General features: G+C 41.5%; 1 protein-coding gene across 6 annotated transcripts in view; it reads right to left on the bottom strand.

Annotated features, from left to right (window-relative positions):
- qkia (QKI, KH domain containing, RNA binding a) overlaps nt 1–19,466 on the bottom strand; it is a 92,404-nt gene that overhangs the window by 21,309 nt on the left and 51,629 nt on the right. For all 6 annotated transcript variants that reach the window (XM_061795150.1, XM_061795147.1, XM_061795148.1 and 3 more), the window contains exon 4: nt 15,542–15,685. In XM_061795150.1, the coding sequence (XP_061651134.1) occupies nt 15,542–15,685 (144 nt within the window). The remainder of the gene's footprint in view (nt 1–15,541; nt 15,686–19,466) is intronic.

The raw sequence follows: 19,466 nt of genomic DNA, 5'->3' as shown, positions 1-19,466 counted from the left end.
TCTTTCATCTAATAGAAGTGCCTTGCCTCGCCTTCCACAGTTTTGTTTGCAAAAATATACTAGATGTGGCTTTCATCAAAAATATTCCCAGGACTAAAAGGGGAAAAGCAGAAATTCTGAGTGATGTTGTTTATTCTCAAAGCGGGCTGGCATTTCATGTAACATAACAGCATTAAGAGTGGATTAAAGTCCACATAAATAACCTTGAAAAATATATACAGATTTAACATCGAGATTATTAAAGCTTGTGGAAATGCATCGGCTTTGACAGATGTAGCGGACTAAGAGCAGGCAGGATGATGCAGTTGTACAACCGTGTGTTACAGTGTGTTGTACAACCCAACAAGCAACTGTCTCTCGTCTTTTGTTCCTTGTTGACCCCTTCTACCCCTTACACCAAATTCGTACCCTCATGCGCTCCCTGATTTTTTTCTCTCCCCTCCCTTCCCATTTATCCCTTATTCGACCAGGCTGCCAGACGGTGTATTGTTCTGTCACTCGCGATCCTTTAATGCCCTCCAATCGAGCGGGGAATATCTTGAGGGGATTTGGCTAGGGATGATTTGGGGGGAGCTTTAAATACTGGCAGAGGATTTGCATCAGATTGTGAGATTCTGACTCAGAGATGATCACCGTAGCTTTAGCGAAGGACAGAAATAAAAAGTACCTCTGGCAAGATGTGAGACTTGAATATGGAACCTGGTCCTGTACAGTCAAATCAAAAAATGAAGTCTCAACTAAAATTTTTGAGACACTTTCCTGAGACGCTTAGTGATACATGGTACAGTAAAATACATTAGGCGCAACCTTTGATTAAAAAAACAAAAAAAAAAACCGTAGAACTTGAACATTCATGACTTCAAGAATACCATTTATCTGTTAAATGCTGATATTTCATTGACAGACAAACGCCTCAAAACCAGTTAACACAACTGTATGCATTACACAAAATCTTCAAATAACAAAACTTTGCCTTACATGATTATGGAAATGAAAGGACAGTAAATGGTGGTTAGCACGTATGGCTCAGATCCAGGTTCAAATCTCAATTGGAACATTACGTTATTGAAGACTAAATTGCCCATAGACGTGAATGGTTGCTGAATGGCGAGCAGTCAAGGGTGTACCGTATTTTCACGACCATAAGGCGCACCGTATTAAGTTATGGGGTCTATTTCTGTATTTAACACATGCATAAGGCGCACCGTATTATTGGGCGCAGGCATGGTAAAACATATGCTAGCTTAAAACATACAGTAGCATGCATGCACGCTAAAACATGTTTTTAAAAAGGCAGCGGGAGCAAAACTGAGTTCGGTTGTATTATTTAACAATGTACTCACGTTATTTTTTGATCAATCCTCTTCCACAAATCCATCAACTTCCTCATGTTCTGTATCCGAAATGAACAGCTGGGCAAGTTCTCCATCAAACATGCCAGGTTCCATCTGGTCATTGTCAGAGTCAGTTTCGTTGCCGTGCGGCTCCTCAGAAATGATGCTGGCTTTTACGAAAGTTCGAACAACAGTGCAAGCAGACACGTTAGCCCAAGCATCCACATTCCATTCACAAATTGTGGCGTAACTCGCCCGGCGCTGCCTCCTAGTCTTAGTAAAGCTGTGTTTGCCATCTGTCATCCATTGATCCCACGCCACTCGCAACTTCCCTTTGAACGCCCTGTTTACACCGATGTCCAGCGGTTGGAGTTCATTAATCCATTGCTCAAGTTGGTCTTCCAACTCGGGCAAACTCGCGGAAACTCAGCTTCGTCTTCTTGACTTGGCGAAGCTTCTTCCACTTGCGAACCATGGATTCGTTGATCTTGAATTCTCTCGCGGCTGCTCGATTCCCATGTGCCTGTTCCCAAATAAGGCACCCCGTCCATTTTGGAGAAAATTTAAGACTTTAAGGGTGGCATGCCCTCTCAAGGTCGGTGATGAGATCCTGCCCCAAGTGGAGGAGTTCAAGTGTCTTGGGGTCTTGTTCACGAGTGAGGGAAGACTGGAACGGGAGATCGACAGGCGGATCAGTGCAGCGTCTGCAGTGATGCGGACTTTGTATCGGTCCATTGTGGTAAAGAAGGAGCTAAGCCGAAAGTCGAAGCTCTCAATTTACCGGTCGATCTATGTTCCTACCCTCACAGATGGTCACGAGCTGTGGGTCGTGACCGAAAGAACAAGATCCCAGATACAAGCGGCCGAAATAAGTTTCCTCCGCAGGGTGTCCGGGCTCTCCCTTAGCGATACGGTGAGAAGCTCGGTCATCCGGGAGGATCTCAGAGTAGAGTCGCTGCTCCTCCACATCGAGAGGAGCCAGATGGGGTGGCTGGGGCATCTGATTTGGATGCCTCCCTGGTGAGGTGTTCCGGGCATGTCCCACCGGGAGGAGACCCCCGGGACGACCCAGGACACGCTGGAGAGACTACGTCCTTCGGCTGGCCTGGGAACGCCTCGGGATCCCCCCGGAAGAGCTGGATGAAGTGGCTGGGGAGAGGGAAGTCTGGGGGTCCCTGCTAAAGATACTGCCCCCGCGACCCGACCCGGATAAGCGGTAGAAAATGCATGGATGGATTTAAGACTTTTAAGTGCGTCTTATGGTCGTGAAAATACGGTACCCAACCTCTCACTCCTTTGCTGGGAGAGGCTGCAGTTACCCGCAACCATAATGAGTAAAAGCGCGATAGAAAAATGGTTGGATAGACCAATAAATGAACATCTTTTTTTAGTAGGGATTATTGTTTCTTGATGGGAAAGATTATGCAAATAAACAATTTAAAATTAACCATTTAACTTTAACAATGTTAAGTGTTTAAAATTAAAACCCAAGACTCCTGATTCAGACTGGCAGTTTGCACGGACGTGTGAGCATGTGTAGACCTGTGGTCTTATTACTTATAATAATAAAATAATAAAATATATAATCATAAAATATTCCAATAATTTGTGGTAAAGTTTTTTTAAACTTGTAAACTACATGTAAACTACATGACCTAGAAGAAGTTTGGTTACATGCTAGATTTATCAAGGAAGAAGGTAAAGTAGAATCTTGTATTTCTTGGGAGTCCCTCAACACTGAGGTGCCCAGACTTGGACAAGAATGGAGTTTATCATCTTTTAGCAAGGCACTTGGATTTACTGTAGGAGCTGAATTATATCAGCAGACTTTAGGTCACCCAATGCTAAGCTCACGAATCCTATTTCCTTGCGTGAACACTGCTAAACACAGTTACTGCGGGTGCAGAGATCAAAGTGTGCTTCCATGTGTGTGTTTACACATTGCAGATGTTAAAGCTTGGCCTTGCTAAAACAAGCTACCCTGCACGGACAATCTGAGCTAAAGAGACCATGGTTATTGCTGTGCCTGTGAGGATTCATTGCCCAAATTATGATTCCTTACAATGAGTGTGTTCATATATATATATAAAATGTGTGCAAATACTGTATATATTCACACACCAGCTTTTCGTTGACTCTCTGTAAAAGGGATTAGGAGGACCTTCAAAGCGAGGCAAAGAGATTGGCTAAGGGGCTCACAGGGTCCCCTCTCATGACCCCTGGAGGACCGTGGCAGATTAAAACAGCCCTGGCTTGTTACCAGCTTCCTCTAACTGATATTTGTATTGCGGCACTTCAGAAGGCCTCTGAAAGACAAGCAGGCCAGGTGGATTAGGAACTTTTTTTTCTCTTTCTTTTTTACCATGATGGAAGGCACCGGTTTGTGGTTCGGGGCTCAGAGAAGGAGTGTGTGAAGAGAAATTAAGGGGACAGTGCGGCAGGCGAAGACAATTTTGCCTCCGGTGCTGAGGGTTTGTGTACATAGAGCACATACATATTCACTGGGGGAATCGTAGCTGACTTGAAAATCTGAGTGAAAGAAATGGGGAAAAGAAGCAGGACTAATTCCCTTGGAGACCTGATGGGAAAGATCAATTTGCTACTCAATGACAGTTCAAGGAAAAACAAGGAGCAAGAGGAAGTATTAACTGCTTGGATTTTGAGTATGCTTCATCACCGAATAAATGATTGTGTTGGAGTGACATAAATACATAGATTTCTGGGAGATATTTGTGGATGTTTTGCATCTGGAGATGTGGTTCACTTTCCTACAAATTGGTTCACCACTCATAAGAAGAATGAGTGATGATGACGCATTTTGGCACTAAAACCCCATTTTCCAGATTTACACTAGTTCATGAGCGGACTCTAGATCACGTCAAAAAACAAGTGCCCCCTAAGGGAGATGCTTATGAATGGTTATGGCCTGTTTGTGGTTGCAGTAAATAATTAAGATTTTCCAAACAAAATATACATACTGTATGAAGCAAAGTGGCTAAACATAATCAGATTTCGAATGGAAAGGTGTTCAGGGTTATCGCCACAGGGGTACAGTCTCTTAAGGGTGGGAGCCACCTGTCTGCACCTCAGGAGGCCATTAAAGCTCGATACAAGCAGGAATGGGCAGATGGAGAGTATGGTGGGAGAAATAGCAGGAACCATTCCATAAGCCAAGACCACATCAAGTCCCTCCTGTTGGATGTGGGCTGGCAACAAGGTATTGGCCAACATGCAACTAATAAACTCTGAAAAACATGTTTGTAGTTATGTTTTTTTTCCCCCCACACTAAATAAATGAGTTGGGCAGGCCGCCCAGGTATACCTGTATTAAGGGCTTCGCCAAGTACGCTTGGCTAAATTGATGTAAAAAATGTACTCTTGGGCATCAGTTCTTATTTCCAGGTATTGATTTAAAAAAACAAAAAGTAAATAAAAGTAAATAATCACCAAACACTACTCACATGCTTACCTTTTAAAATTTACACTTCAATTATTACTGGCAAAGTTTAACTTGCAGAAATGCTAATGAAGTGCAACCTGCAAAGATGAAGCCCCCCCCCCAAACTGATACAGTTCAGAGAACCAACGTTTTGGGGGAAAATACTGTATGCCTAACAACTTAAAAGCATCATCATGCTTGATGTTACGTGATACTTCAGCAAATCTCGTGAGACTTCAGTGTTTTGCTTTTTCTTGGACTTTTTTTTTGATGGGGAAAAGTGTGATAGAAACTCAATAGGAACTTATGATTTAGGGATAAAATATTGTTCTTCCTTGTCCCTTCAAGTTTAGTTTTATCATTCAGTTGGTAACTGCTTCATACAGTTGTTTGACAGGAATGGGAAATATTTCTTTAAAACGTTGCCTTAAGGTTTTACAATGGTGACACTGAGGCCAGAAAAAAATATTACATTTCCTATGGCAATATTTGTTTTAAATGGCAACAACTTGGAGGTTCCAGTGTTCTACATTTGTGGCTAATTCATATTATTAAAACAAGACAAGATCTTGGTGTTTAACATTGCGTTTCAATCACAATAGAAGATTTCAACGCATGGCTCGTCTCATATATGACCTCTAATGGGAAGGCTGGATAAATGAGTATCATAATGGAAAGAGGGATGAGGGTTAAAGACAAGAGGGTGGCTGGGGGGTAAAAAGATTGCGCTGCCTACGACCGTTCGAGACAAAAAGGCCGCAACAAACAACTACACACTAGGATGTCACCGTGACTACGCCGTGGTTAGTATAAAAGGAGGAACACTTCATGAGAGGTCTCAGAACCGAGAAGGCAAATTAAAAACATAATTAGTGCGCGCGTGCACGCATACATGTCTACTGTGCCTTACCCATAGCCTGTTGCTATCCAGGGAGGTATAAATCACCTTAGGTTAATATGATCCAGCACAACTCTTATTAGCCTGATGAAGGTTAATAAAAGTCTGGAGGGAAATGTGCTGCCAAGTTGGCAGAAAAAACACCAACCCGCAGTTTTGGTCTACTTGAGGTCTCCATAGTCATCAAAATGGGATATTAAAATGCATTTCAACGTGTTCTATATTACTGTAATAAACAATGGGAAACACTAAGAGTTGTCCTTTCAGTTTATTCCTTGGCAAGATTGCATAGAACAGACTGCAGAACGCAGTATACAAGGTCTTCTGACTACCACTGACGTTAACATATAATTGTTTACAGTTCGGCGCCACAGTAGTTGAGTGGTTAGCACATCTGCATCACAGATCTGAGGTTGGGGGTGTGAATCTGGGCTCCGGCCTTCCTGTGTGGAGTTTGCATGTTCTCTGTGTGCTTGCGTGGGTTTTCCCCGGGTACTCTGGTTTCCTCCCACATGCCAAAAAACATGGATGTTAAGTCTCATCTAAGACTCTAAATTGTCCTTAACTATGAATTTGAATGGTTGTTAGTCTATGTGCTCCCTGCAATTGGCTGGCTACCAGTCCAGGGTGTACCCACCTCTTGCCCAAAGTCAGCTGGGATAGGCTCCAGTTCACTCGAGACCATAATGAGGGTAAAGCGCTATAGAAAATGGATGGATGAATGTTCATATTTATGTGGAACACAGAAAACAGCTTTGGGCGGTGAACCACATGCTTTATGATTAATCGACAATTCCACAAAAAAACTCATACTTTTTAATTATTTAGTTTTTGTAGTCAGTTAAGGCTGATACACCTACGGTATATGAATTTTACGGCAGAACAATACACAAGACCGTCACCCAATTGACAGTTATCTTTGATTCGACTGATCAGGGGTTTACAAGGTGAACAATGCTTTGCGTTATTTGATGTGATTCATTGCACTTGTGGAAAGGTACTGCGAAATATACACAGCCTAGCTTTTATTCAATTGGATCCCGTTGGGTTATAGGTAACGAGCGAGAGGGCCTTTCCCAAAGATTTCCCATTATCATTTATCATCAAACAAGCATAAACCTTGACGTTAGCTCAAGTACACTGTGGTGTATAAAAAAGCATCTTCACATTGAGGTAGGGATAAGCTAGAAAATACTTTAGCTTCAATGGGACCTGATGGGTTTTCCCTCCTTCTTATGGATAAGACAATAAATATCATGCATGAGGTACATTAAGAGTAAATATGGGAGAATGACAGTGATGGCTTGGACCTAAGAAAATAAACCTCATTAACTGGGGAGGCACACATGGATGGATGCGGCCAGATGGTGTTGTGTACTCATTTGTCATACACCGCTGACAGAGGAGGAGGAGAGAATGAGAGTTGAAACAGAATAAAGACAAAACCCGATTATTGAATAAGAATGATCAGTGCGGACTTGTCCGTCTAAATGGGGAGCTATCTATTTTGTAGTATTTACTTTATGAGACCATGTCTGTGATGCTAATAATTCAGTAGATGTACTACTCAAGCATATTTGCAAGTACAAACACACATTTACAGTATCTTAAACTGAGGCTATTTGGGCTACTGAAACACTTGAAATTCTGAACGACACTGATTTATCTCCAAAGCGTAACAATTTAAATCTGTCAGTGTGCAAAATATGCTGCACTGTGAAATTGTCTCCAGGGCAACATGTTTATATTTACATTTGGGGATTTATGCTCTGTTCCTTTACAAAGCAAATGATATGCTTTATTCTTCATATCAACATTAGACATGAACATAATGCAAGGGCCAATGGCACACATTGATGATTTCAGTTTAGGTGTAATGTGATATTATACTTAACCATGTTTTTTTTATTTTTATTTTTTAAAATGCCTTTATTTTAGTGTTTTACCACTGGAAGCAGAGCACATCTATCCCAAAACAGTGGAAGCTCTGAAATTGAATACCCCTGTAAATGCTCCCAAAATCTGGGGATCAGACTTGAATTACAGACAAAAAAGATAAGACGTTTGCAAAAAAGCCAATGAAACAGCATACTATGCAGAGTTCATTCTTTTTATGCTAAGGTCTTTACAAAAGAAGCAGCAGGCTCGACAAGACGTGTAGAAGACGACAAATTTTACCAGCTCCGCTGCCACTGATTCGCGAAAGTTAACGTGGAGTGTTTTGTTGTTGTTATGCTTTACAGGTTTTCTTTTATTTTTACACTGATATCACTATTCCTCAAGAGGGTTTTGTTGTTTTTAAGTTTTACATTAACATTACATAATGCCTTTTTACACATATGTGAGCGTTAAGAATGTTATCGTTGTCGCTGTTGTGTGGAAAGCTATGTCTATATTAGCTCAATTTCATCTTTTTTCAAAAATAGATGCTATTGTCAGTCCCTCCCCAAAAAATGAACCAATTGATAGTGTTTTCTCTTTAACTACACAATAACCCCAAAAAAGTCCAATTTTTTAATTTTCTGAAAAATAATGTATCTGGAATGCAAGGATTCCACCCGACAGAGACAATATTAGTTACTAGAGTACCTAAACAATTAAAAGGTCCAGCATGCTCACGACCCTAGTGAGGATAAGCGGTACAGAAAATAGATGGATGGATGAGTGTGACAGTTCATTTTCCATTAATTCTTTGGGAATTTTTGCGTTTAAAATCTGAACATCAGCGACCTAAGAGTGTTCCACTGTAATTCACCTACTTACCCAAATGAAAGTTTCCGTACATTTTTGTCTGTACTTTAAAAGTACAGAATGGCCTCAGGCTATTATTCATCCACTTGCTATAGCATTTGTCCTCTTTGGGGTCTCTGGTGAGCTGGATCCTAATCCCAGCTGAGTTTGGGCAAGACCTGGGGAACACCCTGGACTGGTTGCCAGCCATTCAATGACAGGGTACGTACCGACAACAATTCACACCTATGGAAAATTTTGTCTTCTATGAGCCTAACATGCATGTTTTTGGAATGTGGGAAGAAGTAACCAAAGAAAACCTACATAAGCATGGGGAGAACATGAAACCCACATCAGAACTGCACCCCACACTGTGCATCTACTGGTCCACTGGGCTGCCTTCAGCTACCATTAGTTCAAATTTAGGGGTAAGGTACTCCATCGACTGCCTCATTTTAGACTCTGAGTCTGTCCTGTTGTTTTATATAAGCATTTGAGTGGAGGTTACCCAAAGTGCAGTGTGCCTCTGGTTTGTATGAGGGCCTCAACCAAAGACTCAAATGATGAGCAGGGTAATTTAGTCTAGTGTGTAAGAGGGTGTGTCTGTTTGCATGTACACGGATGCAGGTTGAGCGCCTGCACAGTGTGTGTGTGTGTGAGGGCTGGATCAGTCGAGGAAATCCATACTTGAAAGAGTGGCTGTAACCATGCTCTCCCACCCATCTCCGACTGCTCCCGTGTGTGTCTCATCTCGCAGATGTTATCCCGACTCCAAGTTAATGTGGGGGAGAGGTTCCAAAGTTTACAGGACCGAAGGAGCAAAAGACCTCGACACAGGGGAGGCTCTACCAACATACAATCAGAGTTCTCCTGCGCCGTGAGACTTACTGATTGACAGGGTGTTAAACAACTGTCAATGTAATGTACATTCATTTGGTTAATGTACCCTGATAACATTCTTACTTTGGCTGCAACGATCAAGTATTTTTAGAACTGTGTATTCTACTTAATATCCCGTCGATTAATCAAGTAATCAACTAAAAATTGACTTTACATTAATAAACAAAAAAATGTGCACATGAGGTGCAGGTACTATTTTTGTCTACTTGTGGTCGCCATAATCACGTTCTACAGTTCTATCTGTACTTTAAGTGTGTATGGCTTTAAAAGACAGGACCTTGCCTGGTGAGCGACGTGGGAGCTAGCGAATGAGAGAGTAGAGTTGGCTGCCTGTTAACTGGTTAACACCACAGCCAGTCTGCATGGTGAGTGGCTCACGTGAGTTGTGGTCAACAGCAGCTCATGTATGAATTTTCTTATTACTTGTCCGTTATCTGTGTCTAACCTTGACCACCTGCGGGAGCATTACATTACGTTATAAGGAACTAGGGCAGGCTTGATTGAATCTAACAATCTAACAATATGTATCCTTACGTTGGCAATCGTACATGTGCTGCTGTGGTACACATTAGTTTCCCTGTTAAGTGTGAACCGATCCCAAACTTCAGACATTGTCTTTTACGGACTCTTGCCTTCTGGCTTGCCGCCATCGCGCCAATTAAGTTCTACACGAGTGGTGCTTGCAGCAAGAGTAACATTAGTCCGTGTGGGAAAGTGCTTCATGTGAAGCTTCAAGTAAGAGATTTTACTTGGACCTTTATTTGAAATCAATGAATCTAGTTATTCAATTAATCGTCACAGCCCCACATTTTTTGTTTTAAAGTAGGTAAAAGACGTTTTGCATACATCAGGTGATCCATTTACATTGGGCATTGAAGAACTTGCTTAAAAAAATTATCTTTATGGCCGGTATCTTCGGACAAAAGTTCAAATAGATGTACATCATTAATTTAGATAAATATGACATGATATGTGAACGTGAACAAAGCCTAAACATTTGCTATTGTCATCTTTGGTGGCTCTATGGTGACATCTTGCATTAAAGACGTAGCTGTTTAAAGGTCCTACGTGTGCCATGTCACGGTGCCCTTCGCCGTTCACCCGATGTGAGCAGGAAGCGCTTTGACCTGTTTTGCCAAATGTGGAAGTAGGTTGCGCATATACCAGATTCCTCCTGAATGGGTACAGAAGGAGTGACGATTCTTTTTTATTCCATCTTAATTTTAGCTCAAGCATTGACTAAAAAAACTACAGGGAAACAGGAGGACAATGTATTTTTTGTTGTTCACTGAAAGGGAATAAAAACACCACCTCATTTTGCTTCTAGTCTGATTTTCCTAAAGGGGATTTTTACACTGCCAGATGTGGGGAAGATGCCCTTCATTAGTATAACGACTATGTCCCAATGCTGCCCTTAAATCCAATTCAGTTCGGCCTGAAAACCCCCTTGTGACGTGTGTGAATTGCCTTGACAAAAATGTGGTAAACCGGGTGCATGGGGGGGGGTTGCAAGTGGGGATAAAACACACCAAGTGAACATACAGGGACATACAGACACTTATTCTGAGTTAATAAAAGAGCAATTTACATTTGACACAGTGTGGGCTTATGGGGTAACATTCATTAGGAGCCAATCATATATCTTTAATATGGATTCATAAGACAGGTTTACAGCAGCGTTAGTATTTGGATAAGGGCTGGATAAAAAACAAAAACATTCTAATGCACTATGTACTGTTTGGCTCATAGTCATATGTCATTGGAAAAATTAGATTTCATAATATCTTATGTTATCATTTTTAATACAAGATTAATGTATATTTTTCCATTAAATTAGTAAATTTTTTGGGATAAAGCATTTCATTAACATCTGAAAGAGAAAGAAGCGACTTGTCTTTTGTGGAACATACATTTTAAAATTAGATCCAAAAATGTTAAATGCTTTATTTAATTTAGAAAAATATATTTGAAATTTAGAAATATATCATTAATGTCTAAAAAGAACTAAAAATGCAAGATTTCATTCATGTTGGATGACTGTGATGTACCAGTAAATACACTGAACAAAAATATAAACGCAACACTTTTGTTTTTGCTCTCATTTTTTTGTGAGCTGGACTCCAAGATCTTTTTCTACATACACAAAAGGCAATTTCCCTCAAATATTGTTCACAAGTCTGTCTCAATCTGTGTTAGTGAGCATTTCTCCTTTGTCGAGATAATCCATCGCACCTCACAAGTGTGGCAAATCAAGATGCTGATTAGACAGCATGATTATTGCACAGGTGTGCCACAGGCTGGCCACAATAAAAGGCCACTCTGAAATGTGCAGTTTTATCACACAGCACAATGCCACAGATGTCGCAAGTTCTGAGGGAGCGTGCAATTGGCATGCGGACTGCAAGAATGTACACCAGAGCTGTTGCCCGTGAATGTTCATTTCTCTACCATAAGCCGTCTCCAAAGGCGTTTCAGACAATTTGGCAGTACAACCGCAGACCATGTGTAACCACGCCAGCTCAGGACCGCCACATCCAGCATGTTCACCTGCAAGATCGTCTGAGACCAGCCACCCGGACAGCTGCTGCAACAATCGGTTTGCATAACCAAAGAATTTCTGCACAAACTGTCAGAAACAGTCTCAGGGAAGCCTATTTGCATACTTGTCATCCTCATCGGTGTCTCGACCTGACTGTAGTTTGTCGTCCTAACCGACTTGAGTGGGCGAATGCTCGCATTCGATGGCGTCTGGCACGTTGGAGAGGTGTTCTGTTCACGGATGAATCCCGGTTTTCACTGTTCAGGGCAGATGGCAGACAGCGTGTGTGGCGTCGTGTGGGTGAGCGGTTTGCTGATGTCAATGTTGTGGATCGAGTGGGCCCATGGTGGTGGTGGGGTTATGGTATGGTCAGGCGTATGTTATGGGCAACGAACACAAGTGCATTTTATTGATGGTATTTTGAATGCACAGAGATACCGTGACAAGATCCTGAGGCCCATTGTTGTGCCAGTCATCCACAACCATCACATCACTGCAGCATGATAATGCATGGCCCCATGTTGCAAGGATCTGTACACAATTCCTGGAAGCTGAAAACATCCCAGTTCTTGCATGGCCAGCATACTCCCCGGACATGTCACCCCTTGAGCATGTTAGGAATGCTCTGGATTGGCGTATACGAAAGCTTGTTCCAATTCCTGCCAATATCCAGCAACTTCGCACGGCCATTGAAGAGGAGTGGACCAACATTCCACAAGCCACAATCAACAACCTGATCAACTCTATGCAAAGTAGATGTGTTGCACTGCGTGAGGCAAATGGTGGTCACACCAGATACTGACTGGTTTTCTGACCCCCCCAGACTCCTACAATAAAGCAAAACTGCACATTGAGTTCCTTTGTGGCGTCCTGAATGAGTCATTGATGTTCTCTTGTGGTAATCTTTGTAGGCCAGCCACTCCTAGGAAGGTTCCCCACTGTTCCATATTTTCTCTATTTGATGTTAATGGCTCTCCCTATGGTTTGCTGGAATCTTAAAGCTTTAGAAATGGCTTTGTAACCCTTTCCAGACTGATAAATGTCAATTTATTTCTTGACTGTTCCTGAATTTGTTTGGATCATGTCATTTTGTTGCAGCTTTATTCGATCTTTTGTCCGATTTGATTCTGTCATACAAATTTCGAATGATTTCTTAATTGAACAGGTCTGGAGGTAATCAAGCTTGGGTGTGATCAGTTAAAATTAACCAAAAGTTGTGATGAGCCACAATTAATTCATGATTTAACAAGCGGGTAAATACATTTTCACACAGGGCTCGGTAACTTTGGAATAGTTTTTTTTTAAACTGAATTTTCCATTCACTTGGGTTATATTTGTCTAATATTTACATTTATTTGATTATCTTAAACATTAAAGTGGGGACACTATGCAAAAATATAAGAATTTGAGAAGGGGGCCAATACTTTTTCACGGCAGTGCACATCTTCAATGCCTTTGTCAAGCTGTAAAATACAAAAAGTGCATTTGCTAGAAAAATGCCAGCTATTTTTGTCATACTTCATCTAGATAAGTGTTATGTTTGGAGAGCCGTCATTAACTTAAAGGGTCACCAACGGGGGATTTTTGTGTGTGTGTGTGCGCTGTGCATACACATGTATGTGTGAGTTTGCAGTGACTCATACAGCAGTCAACTGTCACCGCAGAGGATTGCTTCATTGTTGCATTTGTGTAGGCACACACACATTTGGTAGTGTGCGCACGTGACAATGTTCAACTGTGTCAACATCTTGTGTGTGCATACAGGCTGAGGAAACAAAACAAGTGCCTAAAGAAATAACTGGCGGTCAGGATGCAGACAAGGAGTACTGACAAGAAAAAGCACATGAGGTGACTTACATGCTGTCAGGGATAAAGGGAGGGGATAAACACCACGGGAGCTTTTGTGCACTCAAGCAAAAAAACAAACAAACAAAAAAAAACAATAGTAGAGCCTACTAAAGGTTTATTAAAGTCAAATCAATTATGCTACCTAACTGTAATAGGTGTTGATGTGCACAATGCATCCTAATGGGCATCCTGCAATTGTTTTATGATAGTGTATACTGTATGTACCATTCAGTTTCCAATAATAGTCATCTTAATTGTAACTATCCATTGAATGATTTTGAATATATGTCATCAGAATGGGGGAAAAAGGGACAATTTTTGGTTCATGTTTACATCAAGCAATGTATTTGTACTAATACACAAAATCAGATTGTGATCCAAATAAAACTGACTGAAAGTGACCAAACACGAGTTCATTGTGACCTTTTCTCTTAGTCTCTTCTCTTGCACTTAGCGCAGTAACAAAAAGATCTTAAATGGTCAATGAATCAATTTCACACAGTGCAACGTAGAAGTAAAACTAGAGCGCTTAACTCCACTCCTAACAATGAATACCTTTGTTACTGTAACAATCTTTTGGGTAATGTAGTTCTCTGTGTGTTGCCTAGAAGCAATGTCATCGGGCAGTGCCTTTGTATTGCTGCTTGATGAGCATGGAGGCATTTGGTGTAGCTCCTCTTTTGTCAATCAACTCACCCCGAAACAATAGGTAACTGTCTCTTTTTTTGATTCATGTATGAACAAATAAGTGCTATACCACTGGGCTTAAAAGGTTTTAGTCCCCCCCCCCCCCCCCCCCTATTCTGCATTTTTGCAGAATCTCAGCACGTCTTTTTCACACCGCCAAACAAATACAAAAAATAATAATTGTGTAATAAAAAACTGAGCTATTGCTGCTCCATTTGCTAATCTTTGTACCTCAGGATTATTTTGCCTCAGTGACATTGAAAAATTTATAAAACAATTATGATCTTTTTCACCCAGTACTGATCAGCTGAACATTACGTGATCGGCCCTAATTTCTGATCACATGATTGGATGGGGACAACGCTGCTCTCCACTAGTGGTTCTTGGTTTATGACCACTCCGACATACATTATGTAACAATGAACTAGTTATCGCCGTACTTACTGTTTTTCATTCTTGTTTAATATTTAAGGCCTACGAGTGTTTTTCATGAAAATATTTACTGTAATTATGACTTTACTACTGCGTTAGCGTAGGTTAAAGACTTGGCGCATTCCAACTTGGGTACAAATTCCCCATCAGTCTGATAGACGAACGGCAATTAATCCAATATATCTTGCTCTGCCATAAAATAAAAAAATAAAAACATTCTATACAAGTTAGATGCCTTTGCCTTCCTATAAAGCAGAAAAATGTCTAAAATCCAAATTTCTTCACTGCATCAACCTTGTCATCCTGGCACTGACTAGTCCCCGGCTTCCCGAGACCGCCAAGCCCCCAGTGTGGTGCCACCTGATGAGAAATCTGGGCCTTCAGCTGCCCCGTCCACCTGGTCACCGCAGTCAGCAAGGAAAACACTCGACGCCTGCCAGAATAGCGGCGGCAGCTATCGGGGGAAGTGGAGATGGAATGTGGCAGTCATAGCGGGCGACTGCCGCTAGCGTTGCTCCCCCCCCCCCCACACGGCCAAGCTGTTTCCATGGTCTATGTACTCGTATGCTCGTAAACAGGATGATAACAGTGAGCGGTGTACCATATGTAGTTCTGTTTTTCAGACCAAGATAGCTAAGAATAGAAGAGTGTTCTACTCAGCATTGTGTCACCTTGACCACAGCTCTTGATCTTTAATGAACCCAACAGGCCCCAAAAAAAACACGTGTACTTACAGCTGGTACGAGGAGCTTCTTCACCTCCTCCACGGCTCTCCTCATCTTGATCTCGGCTCTGGTCTGCGTGTCTTCCACTGTGATCAGGACATGAAGGTCTTCATTGAGGTGCTCCCAGTTTGGCTTTCCTCTGTTCTGCTCCTCCTGGAAAGAGACAAAATGCGTAAGTGAATATGACAGTGCGGTGCTGGAGCACCACGGCGGCGACAAACACATCACAGGACGACGTGGTCCTGTGAAGAGAGGTGGGATGACAGGAGTACTCCTTCAGTCAGCCATTAAGACTTTGCTTTTAAGCGACACCCTTCTTTAGTAGAACACTCACTTAACGGAGACAAAAAAAAAAAAAAAAAAGAAAACGAAAGACGCGATGCCCCGCAGCAATTAATACCCGTGAAAAATTAACGGGTCGAGATCTGAAAGATGGGTGAAGCCTTTTTATTTTATTTCTTTATTTTTTTAACTTAATGTCATCGAAATTCACGGACTGCTCATTGTGCATCAGTTTTTTTTTTTTTGCGAACAATGGTTGCTCCCATGAGTATCCATGTAACTCCTTGGGGGCTAGGTTTATAGACACCTCATTCTGCAGACTGGACATTCTTCGACTTTTACACACTATATCCTCCTGGCTTGTTGCCATCACAGCAACTTATTTCTACACAGAACGGTGAGTGAGTCTGTAGTGCGAAAATGTGAAGCATCAAGGCAGAGATTTTGCTTCGTTTTTTGTAATCGACTTATTCAAGTTACTTGATTAATTGTTTCAGGCCTAGTCGCGATTACTCCAACAGCATAGTTAATTTGGTCAAGTGTAAACCCGATCATCCAAACACTAGTGTGTACTAAACAAGCAGATCGAGGTAGGTCTACAAATAAAGTAGAATGCAGTTGGGTGCAAACAGTGTAAGGAAGGAATTCACAAACGTTAAGTAGCAAATTGGAAAAAATATGTGCACTATGTATCTTCATTTTTGATTGAACCAGAGTAACAAACTACAACTTGACAGGTTTGAATCGGTTAAAACGAAAAACGGTATGTTTCGCCAACTTTCAATTACCCTAATGCTGTTTTAGTCTAGCCCGATGGCAAAATTTCCCGAGAGCAGTTCGGTTCACTTTAGCTTTACTCTATGTGTGAATACTCCACAGACTAAAGATACAGTACCGCCGTAAAATGATGAGTGAAGAGGGAAATAAACTATAAAGTAAATATAGAAACCAAACAGTGTGAACACATGCACGTGTTACTCTATGACGCTGTGTAAAATTCAGATGCTATCAAGAATAGGAGCAGCTCACCCAGTCAATCTCTAATTGTAACAATTATCGCCCCAATCAATCCAAAGCAGCATCACTGATCGCGGCTATTTTTCACCATTGTGCACCCCACAATCCATTTTGGCAGTGGCGCCCTGACGTGATTTCAATTGAGTCGTGGAGCGCCAAGGAGAGACGCTTGGAGCCGAGTGCCACCCACCTGCTTTCTACTCCACCGAGAGCTGTTGCCATGGCAATGCTCTTTACCACTCACGCTGGCACGTACGCACAGAAAAAGTTCAATATCCTGCTCTCGTTTTCCCCTTTTCCACACATGGTCTGTTTCTGCGCTCAGGCCAATATTCCACCATGTCTGTTTGCTTATGGACCATTAGGGGATAAAGGGGCAAAGGAGACTCAGCATCTTCTAGACCAGACAAGGAAAAGCACAAGAGCGTACTGCAATTACTCTCCATCAAATACAGTCCTCGCGCACAAAGTCAACTACAATCTTGAGTGCTGTGAGTGTGTATATGTCAACCAAGGCAATGTCACAATGTGCCTTCTGACAGAACGTCACAAATGTGGTTGGTCGATTCAAAGGAAGAACTTTCGACCCACTGGGGAGACGCTGTACACTACGTGGTGACAATTCTTCACTTTGGAGTTTGGTTGGTAATGCTCGAGAACACACAAGAGCGTGCAATTCAGCCCTTGCTATTACGAGCGAAGGTTAATCCTACAATGGATTTTGGACTATGTGGCCATAGCAGACATGCGCCATTGGATGAATGCAATGGTTCAACTCTGAACAGTACTTTCCCCCCATTGAGCCAAGCGGCTGCTCTAAATTGGGGCTAAATGTCAACGGTCTAAACAGGAGTAGTACAAAGCTGAAGGGTACATGGAAGGACAATAACAAGCCAAAACCTTCATGTTAACAAAGGAAAATACATATTACAAAGACTGAACTTTCCAAGAAAACAAATATTTTTTTGACAAAATTAATCACATCGGTCATTAAAGGTCAGGGTGCAAGGATTTTATGGCGGTCAGTTAAAATTCATATTTACATGCAAATATATTTTGTAATACATACACGTAATTTCCAATAAGTTGTCAACCATAGACTGGCTAAAAATTTGGTTTTATTGCACGCTCTTGAACATTACTGATTTTGAGACAGCCTGGGTGTAGTTACTCTATACACCACAAGGGCTACCGGAAGTGATGTAACGTTTGTCAATCATTAGCGTGATGGACTTACTCTGAATGGGGAGCTATATTTTGAAATACGAGCAGGAAGAGGATTGAATACATAGGAGCAGGCTGAAAGTGGAATACAGCAGGGTGAATGATGCCCCATTCTGATATTGTTTATAATAAAATACACAACAGCCTTCCTTCATTCGGCAGGACCAATGCGACCGCCAATCCACTAATGAGGCGCATTGGGCGGCTTCGCTCAGCACCAACACTCCCCCTGCCCCCGGCAGTTTTCAGCCACAAATTTAAATGTCTTTATTGTGACAATAAAAAGGCGTTCTATTATAGGACCAGTTTAATATAAAACACAATTATGTATGTACAATATGCATAAGTAAGGGGTCCCTGCTCCAGCTTTCTATCAGTTTGGCAGTCTGGAAAACATTGAAGACCCGATATGAACCATTAAAAAATGATGTCGGTATCGATTTGGAGAAGCAGCAAGATAATGGTTATTGGTGGAAAAAAACAAAAAAACCTAGTTATCATGCATCCCTGTATTGAACTGGGTGTTTTTAGCCCACAAAAAAAACGACCCCTCCCTACTATTTGTCTTTTCATTTGATTTTCTAATATACTACTATTTTCGCTTATTGTCTGGAAAAAAAAAAAAAACATCAAGACGTTCAATCTTGAGGTGACAATGTTGCACGACTCCCACAGAATGAGGAAAAGCTGGAGTTTTAAGATACTTATTAGACAGTTCAAGTGTCCAAGAGAGTTTATGAATTTGTTCTTGAGACATTTTCATCACTTTAAACTGGTTACTCATGCAACAAAATAACAGAGCAATAGCATTAATTTGTGAAAAAATATGAAATTGAAGATATTTAGACATAAGGGGTTTCCCCCCCGACAGTGACAATTTTCTATTTTGGTCCCTTTTCACACAGTCCAATGACCGGTAAAAAGCAGTGAACAATCCGGTTTGGCAATGTCAAAGGGGCTTGCAAATAGCTGTAACAGCCCCTATCCCAGTGTACATCCAGGGAAACAAATCAGAATCAGAATCATCTTTATTTGCCAACTATGTCCAAAAAACACACAAGGAATTTGAAACAAAGCTTCAATTTGAGAATTGTTTTCACATAAGCGGTGGAAGTGGTCGATTAAATAAAACATGAAATTCAATTGCAGTTGTAACTGTTTGTTTGCATCAAGTGAAAACTGGAAGACGTAACTTTTACCTTGCTGTTGTTTGGACACCAATGATAAAAAACGACTTGGCGCGCTAGCTTCCTCCCTTTGGGCAGCTTCTAAGCACATGACAAGAATCACCAGCAACAACAACCTAAGAAGAGTAAGCTATCACATACAAGAGACTACCGTGTTGGTTGCAAAGTGACCGCTCTCTTAGGAATTGGTGTGTCACGCGTCCTGTCTGAACAAATGTGTCACA

The sequence above is a fragment of the Phyllopteryx taeniolatus genome, chromosome 13, assembly GCF_024500385.1.
Source record: "Phyllopteryx taeniolatus isolate TA_2022b chromosome 13, UOR_Ptae_1.2, whole genome shotgun sequence".
NCBI lineage: Eukaryota > Metazoa > Chordata > Actinopteri > Syngnathiformes > Syngnathidae > Phyllopteryx > Phyllopteryx taeniolatus.
The sequence above is the reverse complement of the archived record's forward strand: the minus strand, read 5'-3'. Positions and strand labels throughout refer to the sequence as shown.